The 13,691-nt window shown below is 39.8% G+C and overlaps 1 protein-coding gene across 1 annotated transcript in view; it reads left to right on the top strand.

The window, feature by feature from the left end:
- arid5b (AT-rich interaction domain 5B) overlaps positions 1–12,441 on the top strand; it is a 120,948-nt gene extending 108,507 nt beyond the window's left edge. Inside the window, exons 9-10 of the mRNA XM_081393213.1 lie at positions 3,029–3,224; positions 8,857–12,441. Of these exons, the coding sequence (XP_081249339.1) occupies positions 3,029–3,224; positions 8,857–10,926 (2,266 nt within the window). The 3' untranslated portion in view covers positions 10,927–12,441. The remainder of the gene's footprint in view (positions 1–3,028; positions 3,225–8,856) is intronic.
- The last annotated feature ends 1,250 nt before the right edge of the window (positions 12,442–13,691 follow it).

The following is a 13,691-nucleotide window of genomic DNA, read 5'->3' as shown; positions in this document are numbered from 1 at the left end:
GGTTGGTGTGGTATTTTATTGAACAGATAAATTGCCATATTTATCCGCTCAGTCCCACAGAGCCGAAGCACAACCAAAACAGTGTCCTTCTACAAAATGCATGAAATTTTGTTTTTTAACCGCTAGAGGACCAAAACATTCTGCACTCTTTCTATGGGGTATTTGGTTGTCATCAAAGCTCAAAATGCATCAAATATTAACATTACATGTGTCATCAAAATTAATTACAGAACACTTTCATATTGTTTTGTTTTCTTTGCTTTAAAAAGAACTGATTGTTCTGATATGTTCACAAACGGCAAAATGAGATTGATGACATTATTGACATTGTTTTATTTTACCCGTCACCACTAAATTTTGATTTATTGCCTACGGTATCAATTTAGTATCAGTACAGAGGAACCAGAGGGCTGGTGTACCCAAGCCAACATTTTTGTATCGATCCAGCCATAATACCCTAAAGATTGGCAAGGAAAACCTTGAATACATAAAGACTGCAGAATTAGCGGTGTGTGTGTGTGTGTGTGTATCTGTATCCCTACCAATGTTAAAACAAAATCTTTGTGTTTACTTTGCTCTATCTCTCTCCCTCTCATATAAAGGGATGTTTAATTGCATATTTCCTGTTCTTGGCATTGTGCCCTTCACCGGCTGTATGAAATAGAGTTTTACTGCTGTCTATCTGCCAGCTGCTGAGCTCAATGAAAATAACAAAGATTTCAAATCTCACAGACGCCCTCAACCTCTTAAAAACATTTTCCTCTGAGGAAACACTCCACAGCCTAACTTGTAAGGAAAGATTTTCTACAGTTTTTTTTTTTCTTTTCTTTTTTTCTGTGAACCTCATGGGAAGGGAACGGTGACTTGTTATTCCCATAAATGGCCATGTGGCAAGAATGAGTGGGGATATTCGTCATGATTTATTCCCTGACTTCTCACCTTGTGACAGAGGGCTATTTCCATTCTTATCTCAACTCTCTCTCACATAAGAAAAGTACTCAGACATAAATAGGCAAGTTTAAACAGTAACATCTGATACCAATTATCTCTCCACCAATCGGAAGAGAATATTAGGTAAATATAACATTGTTTTTTGCACTTTGAAATCAGGCTGTCATATGACCAGCTTAAAGCTCACTAAGGAATCTATGGGGTTTAAAAAAAAAAAAAAAAAAAACTCCTTTAGTTCCAGACAAGGGAGATTTTTGAGGATTAGCTGTGAACAAGATAAGTCATTGTGTGCATTATTATACCTCCATTATGTAAACATGAAGTGAAACATTACAGTGGGAATCAGGTATTTGGCAGCTGCCTGCTATTTTGATTTGACTGCGCGGACCGAGCCGTTTTCCACTTTTAGCAGCTGTAACATGTTTAAACTCTTTTGGTAATGGGATCTGAAGATGAATGTTCCCTCTGGGCTCCTGCTTAGCTTTGCCGCTGGCCGGCCGCCAAACCTCAGCCGGCATAGTTTTCCCGCACAGCCCCTGTCTGAGCGTGCTCAGTGCGTCCCGCCTCCGAGAGCCCCGAACATCCCGTCGTTGAGTAAACACGCGCCTACAAACTAGAGATAGCTATTGAGATACCACCGGATCTTATTAAACAGGAATGGAGAGAATGATAAAGAGAATTGAGGGGGGAAATGTAGCAAAAAAAGAATAATATAATTGTAATAGAGCAGTCTTTTGCATTTAGTGGCCTCCATCATGTTGATGGATTCCGCATCTTTCTTCTTCTTTTTTTTGCATTCGTGTATCGTGATGCACAAGATGTGAAATGTACTGGATTACAGCTGGTGTATTACAGTAGATATTTATAATTCCGCATGCCTTCAACAGTTCCCAGTCAGACTCATTTATCACATCAGACACATTATAAAAACTTCCAAGCTACAAGAGTAGAAAGGCAGATCATGTTGCTGTGTACCTCCATTCTCAATAACACTCAAGTAAATCATAATTTCATATCTGCTGTCATCTTGGCTTTGATTTCATTAGTCTTCTGTCTTAGTTTTCTGGATGGTGCTGATCTGACATGATGTGGTGCAATACAAAAAAAAAAAAGGTACATTTTCATTAGGATCAAGCCCATTATCCACAATCTGTCCCCAATTTGCCTCATTGTGGTTAGGCATTTGCTTGTGTAATCATTCATTCAAGTGTTCATAGCTGGGTGTTCCTTCAACTACAGGCACTTTTATGTCCCATTTTCTACTAACAAATCTGAACTTTAAACGGTCTTGTAAACTTTAAACATGGATTTATTATTTATTTGGGCCTTTTTACACAAATGTTATTTTTGTACCCTTGACCAAGAGTTTCTATCTTAAAGTGCAAGTAGCAACTGATCTTTTCTGTTTCTATTGTGGTCTACATCCGAGTGTAACAGACCATTAAAAAAAATAATAATAATCAACGCATCGTTTACAAGATCAATAACACGCATTTAAATAATAGGGTAAAATTTTCATTTCATGCCGACTTTAAAACATTACACTCTAAAACTTATTTTATTTTTAGTAAAAAAATATTTCTTTTTAGTAAATGTGTGCCATTTCACAAAACACTAAAAGTATGCAAAAAATGTGAAACTATTTAATTAGGAATATTTATATTAAAATGCTAGCTATGAAATTAGCCATAGCAGTACGTTTATAATGTAATTTCTTCCACATATTGAATGGGGATTTGAGATGTTGTGGAAAAATTACATTTGTTAATGTTGGTTAAAAAGGGAATATAATTCCTAAAAGTCCACAGGGCCAAAAGTGCCCATATGAAGAAACAGCCATCTATTGTAACCAAAAACATTTTCAGTAACATCGGTTCATAGGAAGGAGACACATTTCTGTTTGTTTTATGTCATGCATGAGTCAGTTCCACATAAAGCCAACAGGAAACAATGCTATCAGTTATTATTTTGTATCAGTTGAGGAAGAAGACAGGAATGTGTAAAGTAATAGAAGTGCTAACAGATGATGAATCTGTCTGATTCCACTAAACCTGTATCACTTCCTACTTTTCCTCAGGCTCATCCTACCCTATGAGAGGTTTACTAAAGGAGAGGAGGACAAACCCCTTCCGCCGGTCAAACCCCGCAAACAGGAGGGAAGTGTCCAGGAGGCCATTGTCAAGACAAAGATGATGGCCATCAAGCGCCCTAAGGATGAACAGAAACCGGTGCCTCGGAACGAAATGGACATCTCAGCTAAAGTCCCAGAGCTGGTCAGTCTTTGAGTGTTTAATCTGTTTAAAAGCAACACATAGAGAATCTACATTCTGGCATATGAACACTCTTCCAGGCCAGCATGCCAAATGTCTACCATAGGTTTCTAAGGGCTGTCATAGTATTCAATGTCGTAAACGCGGAATAATAATACAGATACTGTACATGCTAAAAAGTTGGCTGGAAGAAGAACCATGACAGACCACTTCAAGCTGGGTGCCTTCCCTCTCCTCAATAAAAAAGCTGTCACAAGCGTGTGAGAATACTACTGTCAGGAGCAGCTGCTTTTAACATAATTATTTGGGCTGATTTGGAAGCTCTGACCGCTGCACAACAGCATGGAAATCCAATGCTATTTGTCTGCCTGACTATCTCCAAGTGATTTATACGCTGTGCCCGATTCTGTTATTTTCTGTGAATCTTTGGACTGCAGAGCATAAGGTTTCCCTTACAGTTCCTTTTTCCATAAGCTCCTTCTGAGTTTTGTCCACAAATCAATTTGAAGATGAATTGTGGGGGAAATCATGACAGTGCTCCCTTTTTTTTTTTTTTATCGACAAGACCTTTTTGTGCACAGAGCAGCTGTGGTGGAAATGATTTCCTATCACATCTTCGAATCCAATATGCACTGCACGCCACATTTGTGTTCTTATAGAAACCGTGGGCTTATTTTTATCCTTGAAAGCCAATAAATCCATGGTGATTTGCAAATGTCTCTCCAGTTAAGCATAAATATGAAAAAAGGAGAGCACGGCTGTGGAAGGGAATGAAAATTGAGTTATTATTTTCACATGAATAAGCAAATGATTACAAAGATGAAAGGGCTGTTTGAAAAATTCTCTCGAATTGTCAAATTTAGACACATTTCAAAGCCGTTACGCAGTCCGTATTCATTTCTACCTCACATGAAATGAGTAATAGGTTATAGTGTGGAAACAAAAAGGGCTGTTGTAGGTTCTTTTCCAGCTGCATGCCTAGCTCATCTGTCTGGTATGTTGTGTAATTTGAAAGGCCTCTCCAGATAATTGATTGAACATTGTACAAGGCAGAAAATGAAAATGGAATTCTCTGTTTGAGGCAGAGCCGATATGACAAGACTGGAGCGCAGAAAGGAGGAAAAAAACACTTAAAGTAGAGTTATAGATCTCAGGGAGGATATTTGCAGAGAGAGATGCTGGGAGTTGTCTCGGGGGCCTGCATGTCAGTAGAGTATAATCAGGGCATGTACAAATATAGGCGCGTTGCTCTGGTAAGAATCAGAGCTTTGTAAGCACTGTTAAATCAGTCCTTCCTCAGGCACCAAATACAATCAAGGCTATTGAATGACACACGCTGAGCCAACGGGCAGTCACGCCGCATTACAGCTGGGTAATTTTGCCTGCTAGTCACTGGCTGCTTGTGGCCCCAAAGACATTCCTGCTAACTTGTACAAGTGTCTAAAGGGCGATAGACAGAGCGACCCCTGGGGTCAAAGGTTTAAGAGGTGTCCTTCTCAAATAGTTACTTGGAAAGCGACTCATTCTCATTTGAGCTTCACAGTGAATATGTGATTTGTGAGCTAGGGCCATATCATGCACCCGGCGCAATGCAGCGACGCGAGTGTTTTTTGCTAGTTTCAGCCCGACGCAGTTATCATTTTCACGTCCTGCGCCACGTTGTTTAAATAGCAAATGCATTTGCGCCCATTTGTGCGCCCATGGGCGTGCTGGTCTGAAAACGAGATGCGTTCAGGCGCATTGCTATTTTGAGGCAACTGAAATAGACTGCGCCATTGATCAACTGAAACCTGGTCTAAAGGCAAAAAAAATTTTGTTATTGAAAGAGCTCGTTAGTAATGTGCGCCTATAGGCGGGTCCAACACGAGCGTACACTGCTTATTACACACACAGGGACGCAGCACCACACAAACCAGACAAATATTAAAAATAAAAGGATTACAATGTGAAAGATTATTATTGTGTACATAAAGATGGTGGAATCCGGCTTATCCCGTAAATGGTCTGCTTGCGCGCTTTAACCTCACGCATGAGCAGATCCGTTTCCTCTCTGGAGAAGTTTTCAAATTCCGGTCATGTAAATAGCGAATCCGCCATGGCGCGAGCGCAACTGGCATATAAAGGGAATGGGAGATGAGACTCTGATTGGTTCATTGCACGTAAAGCCCAAAACACACCCATTACTCATTATGAGAATAGGGACAACCCTTTTAGACCATGCGCCGGGCGCGTCGACCATTTTTCCCTTCGTTAAACTAGCAAAAGTGGATTCGGACACGCCCTAAGTGCACTTGCATTGTGCGCTTTAGATAATGCGCTTAGATCATTAAAATAGAGCCCCTAGTGTTGTCACCAGACATTTCAGTTATCACTACCGAAATATCATTACTCTATACCCATGTCCTATAGAGCACATTCCCTTAGTATTGAAAAGTTAAATGTATTTATATAAAATTATATAGTAGCCTAATATATATATTTTTTTTACTTAAACAGGGTTACACATTAGGGTTACACATTAATTTACAGTATGTGTACTTACCCATGAAATACATGTAATAAGGTAGAGCAACATGGGTTAAGGTTAGGTTTAGGTGTAGGTTCAGAGTTAGTACCTAGTTAGAACTCAGTTATTGTAGTTGCTGTAAGTACATAGTATGTACATGTGGAATAGGACTGTAAAATGAAGTGCTACCAAAATTAGTAACATTTTTCAAAAAAACAACTAATAAAAATGACAAAACAATAAAACCATTAAAACTCTAAAAATAAAAACTTAAACTATAATTGGTACAATACTAAAATTAGGACCTACTGTATGAATTACCGTGAAATTGTGCTCAAAAGCTGTCAGATAGTAGATCAAGGCAATCATTCCATTTTCAAGTCTACAAAAACACGCTGGGACAAGTTATTTATCTCTGTGTAATGTGTTGTATGAACATGCGATTTTTCACATATAGTTACACATTCATCTGGGTTGAGTGAGGAAGTGGAGTGAAAGGGATGAGGCAGCCTTTTATTTGACACCAGCTGATGTCAAACATCTGTGCATCTCTTCCTCCAACACTGATAATGAATGGACGGGCGGGTGCATGCCTCTCTTCTGCACCGCTGTCACCACTCTGAAGTTCCGGAAAGCATCTGCTCATTAGAGACGTGAAGTTTGTCCAAAGTGCAAAACTTGCATCGTGCTCTGGATCACGGGCATGGCAGCAGGTGTCGGTTGTCTCTTTTATGCAATCATGCTGACTTTGTTTTCTACTCTCATTTAAGCAGACTGCATTTAGAGGATTTTGGAATTGATTTGTTCAGCTCTGAAATGATGCAAAGCTTACACAGCCTCATCTTTTATCTCATTTGTGTTAAAAAGGGACAGAAGAGATATTTGCATGGGGAAAGCATTGAGGCATCAGCTTTAAACCTGCACCTCAGCTCCTGGTACGCATTAAGCGTAAGGTCATCTGTGGATGCACAAAAATTCTGCGTGTCTTGCAAAATACTTTGACGTCGGCCATTAGCATGTATATGCTTAACTTACAGCATTGTTCAGCAAGTTTGTTTATATGGTTTCTGCTGCACTTAGAAAGCTGTATGACTTGGTTTGTTTTACTCACACTCAAAATCAAATCAGAAGAGAACCACCTGGTCAAAATGATCCCAGCATTGGGCAGACTGACATATCACTGCATGCAAGTTTAAGGACTGTCCGTGAGTGAGCTACATAATCCCATGTTTTGATACACTACAGCAGTAACACAAAAGATAAAAATACAAGATTTTACAGTCCAATTCAAACACATGGATAATAATTTGATTTTGTAATTTTATCTTACAACCTCTCCCATCTGTCTAAAAGCTGTTAGAACTCCTCTCTCTGACTGGTTATAATATCGATACCATGCTCGAAACTGAATGCTGAACCCAGTCACAAGCAGACTACTCTTAGAGCTTTCAAAGGACCTTGAAGCTTACTTTGAGGTATAACAGAATAATAATAACATGCACGTCAATTTTTCACCTCTCTCTTTTTACCTATTCACATTCCAAATACTGCAGAAGTGAGAATGTAGACTTGATATAGCTATGAACAGTGATGGGAATAACGGCGTTATAAATAAACGGCGTTACTAACGGCGTTATTTTTTTCAGTAACGAGTAATCAAACTAATTACTGCTTCCTCCATTACAACGCCGTTACCGTTACTGTCAATAAAAATGCGGCGTTACTATAGTTGAGCTCACTGAAGCGGTTTTCATCCGAGTAGGCTCTCTCTCAGCCATAGGAGCTGCAAAGTTTTTTTCTCTGGTGTGTGAGTGTTTATGAGGCGCCGGACTGGACAAAAGCGAGGCGAATGTCGCGAGAGCGCTCGACAGTGCGCGAGAGAGACCGAGTGTGTCCGAGAACGCGTTTGACAGTGCGCGGCAGAGACCGAATGTGTCCGAGAACGCGCTCGACAGTGCGCGGCAGAGACCGAATGTGTCCGAGCATAAATACTTTATTTATAAATAAATTACACATTTCAGCATTAGAATAATATATGTAGCATATTGGTATCATATGCAATGTTTTAATTAGTTTATATAACATAAACTCCAAAATAACCTGCAGGGAACGTTCAAACATATTTGTTTGACGGTTGTGAACACGTGCGGCAAACATGACTAGAATTTGGCTAAAAATAAATAACCTCTGATGATGACATTCTCTGTAGGTTATAAAAATAAACCCACAAAAGATTATATTGTATCATTATTATTTATGTTGATACATTGTTCAGTATTATATTGAGAGCACTTTTTGTTAAACTTACTATTGTGCGGAAGAAAAAAACTAACTAAAACTAAAAGCTATACAGAATGTCTACCAGTTGTAAAGGTGTGTGAGTTTTATTTTAATTATATGCACTAGTGTATGTGTATGAATATTTTTATAAGGCTACTATTTATTTATTTTTGGTACATTTCTTAAGAAGCATGATTTATTTTTAGACTTATTTGTTGGCCAGTTGTGGTCTGTGCAATAAATATAAAAAGTTCTAAACCATCTATTATTTTGTTGTTCCACTATAGTAATGATAATATTTTAATATTTAAGTTAATAGGTGTCTCTCACATTGTCCCACAGCAACATTAAAATAGTGTAGATTAGTGTACAATGTTTAATAATAATAAGATGTTCTATTTAGTGTCCATTTCATTCAACATTTCACATTGGGGGTATCCAAGAAATTTCTTGTATTTAAACTTTTTTTTTTTTTTTACGTAACGCAATAGTTACTTTCGCTAGTAATTAGTTACTTTTGTAATGATGTAATTCAGTTACTAACGCAGTTACTTTTTGTGAGAAGTAACTAGTAACTATAACTAATTACTTTTTTTAAGTAACGTTCCCAACACTGGCTATGAATGTAAGCTATATTAAAATGTATTATAGGTCAAAAAATTTGAAATAAAATACAAATTCAAAATGTCACCATCTTTTAGTAAATTTTACTCAAATTTTACTAGTAAATCACCTGGGGGCACATCAAATGGCTTAACTTATGTGTGGGAGTAACGGTGTTAGAAATGTATGCTTGTCAATATTCGTAGTTTTATCGTGCCATTAAGTATTGTTTCTCTGTGTCTGTAGGGGATGGAGGACACGGAACAGCTCCAGGAGAAGCAGGATAGCCAACAGTCCCTGGCTCTAACCCCGATGGACAGAGAAGCAAAGAGTCCTCTTACTGAAGATGAAGGTGTGCAGCTAGTAATCAAGGATGAAGATCAACCGGTGCTCCACAACGCATATGAGCATGCAAATGGGAATGTTTTGCCCTCACTTCCACAAGATGATGCACCACTCAAGTCAGAGGATTGTGACGTGTTTCCTGTTGCTGCCATGCCGCTGCACCACAGTCATCCTCTCCCCAACTCTCACACACCGGACCAATGGCAGCATGGGATGCTGGAATACAAGGTACCTCCAGGTGCCCTTGCAAACATTGACCAGTCTAGGCCAAAAGATGGCCAAAACCAAGTGGGAATGGTGCTGCCGACCATTAAGCAGAAACCTGTCACATCTCCTGAAATCTCACCTGAAAGGGCTGAGCCCACTAAAAAAGAAGAAGCATGCTTCAATTTTAATCCTCTCCTCTACCCTAGGGGTAATCCTGGCATCATGTCCCCTTTAGCTAAGAAGAAGATGCTGTCCCAAGTCAGTGGAACAGGACTGCTTAATAATTACCCATATGGACCGCCACCTCCATTGGTCAGTAGGAGGTTATCCAGCAGTAGTACAGAATACTTATCTGCTGGACAGCAGAGCTCCCATGCTCCTTCCACTGCAGAGACCAACATGGTGATCAAACGACCATCAGTTATTCAGCATGCTCAGAGCTTCAAATCCAGGGGAAGTGAGGACAGGAGGTCCTCAACAGAGGGCTCTCAGAAAGAAGGGTGTAGTGAGGGAGAACCAATACCCCAGCCACAGCCTACCCCGATAAGAGAGCCGTACATTATGAGGGCCGACCCCATTTCCAGCATGGAGAAATCTGCTGAGATGCCTCGTCCTGGCCAGGCTCCCAGCTTCCTGAGTGACTTTTACTCCTCACCACACCTACACAATCTCTGCCGACAAACTGAGCACCACCTGAGCAAGGAGCAGATAAGCAAGTATCTTAGCAGAGACATTTACCCTCGAGACTGTGAGACCGCCCAGGGCTTTCCCCCAAGTCAGCATCCCGACAATGTGGGTTTGAATTTCTGTGCCCGGCTTAGTCAGAAAGAAAAGGGACCTCCTGCAGAAAGGGTAACAGAGGAGCAACCAACTGATTTGAGTCTCCCAAAATCCTCTCCTCACAAACTGCCTCTTTCCTCATCCTCACTCACTGGCATCCCACATCCCACAATGCAACAGGACATTAAAAACTCTCCTCTCTTTCAAGCAGGCAACAGTCAGAGCTCAAGCATAGATTACCATCCCAGGGCCTGTCGTGTTCCTCCCATGACCGTGTCCGCGTCTAAAAAGGTAACCGAATTTCACTCAAAGGTTCTGGAGAAATCACACAACGGCAGAGGAGAAGAGACCTTGAGCTACAAGATCGAGGAGATGGCTCGGCCCATTCTGAGTGCAAAAAGCAGCCCACAGAATATTTGCACAGCACGGCCACTGAAAAGGAGCGTTGAGGATTTGGAGAACGGACCATCGGAGAAGAAGATCCGGGCTGTGACACCCTTGCACTGCTCGACACAAAGAGACGGCACGGGGAAACCAAGGACGCCGGAGGCTGACAGCGAGTCCATGAAGCCACCAGAACCTGCTCACGCAGTGCACATCAACAGTTACATTTCAGAGGGCCACAAGATCCCCTTGCACTCCCACCTATTCCAAGGGCTGTATCCAGGGACATTTGTATCTCAGGTCCAGGACATGTGTGAGAGCTTGGGCTCCCACGTCACCCCAAGTTACTCCCATCCACTGCAGTACTTGAAGAACCAGGCTGTTCTGTCACCACTCATGCCCCCCTTCGCCATTCATTCCTTAATGATGCAAAGACCGTTCCTGGCCGCCAATCCCGCCCACATGTACAGGCACCAAGTGGACACCTCATACGGGGACATTCTGCACCCTGGCCTCTACCCCATGTCGGCCCTTCACCCCCAGCCAGCTTTCAGTCCCCCTCAACTCTCTTCGGTGCACCCCAGCACTAAACTTTCCTAGGTGATGCAGTCTTATATTCCCTGGCTGGATGTGCCCAGCCCATACTTAACTCAGACTTGATGCTCCCCTTAAAATCCCATCAAGCATGGTCACACTATGTATCCAACGAATAGCAGTGTTTTATAAACGCTTTAACACGGGAGCAGTTATTTCTATTAATTACCTTCTTGCCACTCAAGTTTATGATTTGCACATTTCTTTGAACAGGGGCCAACTGGGCTGATTGTTGCTTGTTCTCACCGCACTGTTTGAAAGTGTCAGTTGTCTTGTTCGAAAACATGTTGCCTTGGCACAGGTGCCCAAGTGGAGATGGGTATGATGTCCACGGAGGCATCCAAAGGAAAGTCGAGTGACAAATCAGTGCAATGCAACAGTGCTATTTCAGTCCAATCTGAGAGCTCTTTTGTCTGAAACACTATCGATACGATAATGCAAGAGCTGCCTGGGTAACTGTTGGACCTTTTCACATTACTCTTGACTGTACGTTTTTTGTTGCTGTTGTTGTTGTTTTTTTTAAATGCAACAGTGTGGTAGTTTTACGTTTATTTTTCAATCCTACAAGGGTTAAGCAATGAGATATCACATTTGATAAAGACGCAAAAAGAGACCAGAGTATTGCAGTTCGGTGTGTTACACGGTTACATGTAAATAAAACTAACTAAGCTTTCCTTGAAGGAATCTTAAATGTCAGTGATACATTGTGAGATAGGCTTCACAAGCTTCTTTGACCACTGTCTGTTGACCTCTCTTTCAGCTCCTCTCATACCCAGCCAAACTCGCTCCTGTTCAACAGAGCAATGTGGAATGTGTTTGTCAAATGTAGGACTGAGGTGCTTGTACATAACCTTCACAGACTGAACACATTTTGTATCATGTTCACTCGCTACTGTAATTTCTGACTGCTCTGAACTGCGGGGCTAAAGATCGATTTCGGGATGGTGAAAGGATAAAATGCAGGACTACTTAAGTGTCAGAAAGTGAGTTTTGTATTTGCTGGTGTACACTTGTGATCGTTTACTCAGAGGACTTTTTATCAGGAGATACAACTGAAATTTAAAACTGCATTTGGGGAAAAACATTTTACGAGCACTTAGTTAAGCACACACAGGCTTTTCCATCATTTCCTGTTTAAGGATCGTTAACAGTTCAAATTTGTTTTAGTTATTGTTATTGAATTTTAGGTCTGTAAGTGCTGAAATTTGCATCTGTATTAAATGAAGTGTAACACTTGCCAGAAAATAATTTTAATTCAAATAAGCATGCTTTCTTTGCACAAAAGATTTTGGGAAAGTACAGAGACATTTTGAAAAGCAACACAGTACTCCTGGGGGTAATCAATTATATTGTTTTTTTTTTTTTGTTTGTTTGTTTTTGTTTTTGTTTTTATTTTTTGATGTATTAGTAGTAGAAACTAAACTTCAAGAAATGTATTTACTCCAACAATGATTGGAGTAACGCTCAAGGTTGCTATGTAACATTTTGTAATGAGTAATAAACAGTTTTATAACTTAATAGAAGAAAACGGTTTATCTACGTATGTTTTCGCACTATTTGCAAAGATATTGTATATTTTGAACACAAATACTAGCCAACTTAAATGGATAATTCACCAAAAATGAAAATTGTGTCACCATTTAATCAAGTTTTTTTTCCTCCTGTCGAACTTAGAAGATATTTTGAAAAATGTTTTCAAAATATCTTGTTTTACTGTATGGACAAAACAGTTGCGTAAATAATGAGTAAATGACAGAATTCACCATTTTTGGGTGAACTATCCCTTAAAACTTACATTGTATGGGAAAAAACATTGTGCACATTCTTCAAAAAAAAAATTAATTTTGTGTCTCACAGAAGAAAGTCAGTCATTGACATTATTCACCTTGGGGCTTAAATGATAAAATTGTCATTTTAGAGTGAACTACTCCTTTAAATGAATGCACTAAACCTATTTCTCTGCCCTACTTTCAAACTTTATACCATAAGGCTAGAACTAAAGAGTAGATTACTGGATACTACTATGGATTAAACAGTGTTTTAGAAAAATATTTTGTTATATACATGTATGTAGATAAAGTTTATATATAGAGTGACCATGTAGAAATCTCACACTGCCTTGGTATACAGTGCTCAAACACACATTGAAAAGGCACTAGGACACATCTGCTCTAGTTTACCCTGTTCATTATAAATGTAATGAGCACTGGGAATTTTGTGGCCCCATAATTAGACTGTTTGTCAAGAGCACTTAAAGTGTCTCTTTCAGTGTAAGATTGTCACAGCCAGCTGCGTGTTGGAGGTTAGAGTTCAAACTTGACTGTTCAGACTTCAAAAATCTGGCCTAAATCTTTTAGCTGCAACAGGAATGCATTTTTGCCTTCTTGCTGTAAGGTTAAACACTGGTCCACTTAAAGCCTTTGCCACTGTGCTTTACCGCATGATATATATATATATATATATATATATATATAGCATGCTATGATTAAAATAGCAGCAGTGGACCAAATTAGACTCTGTATAGTTAACAACTTTATATTTCATGGGGCTTTTTAATAGATGGCACTATAATAGATTACTTGTCTCACAGCTGGGCTTTGCTTACAAAAGAGTCGTAGGATTAAATTCCATCGAGTTGACTGTGGCACAGCAAAAGTTTTTGTACCGTTTAAAACACTTACTAATAAATATTTTTAGGAGTTCAAGCTCACCATGAAACAACTGCTCTTCATTAAGATATAAAACACACTCCAAATGTTTTCCAAGTTTTT

This window comes from Scardinius erythrophthalmus, assembly GCF_964197995.2.
Source record: "Scardinius erythrophthalmus genome assembly, chromosome: 18".
NCBI classification, from domain to species: Eukaryota; Metazoa; Chordata; class Actinopteri; order Cypriniformes; family Leuciscidae; genus Scardinius; species Scardinius erythrophthalmus.
Note: the sequence above shows the minus strand (reverse complement) of the source record. Positions and strands in the feature narration are given on the sequence as shown.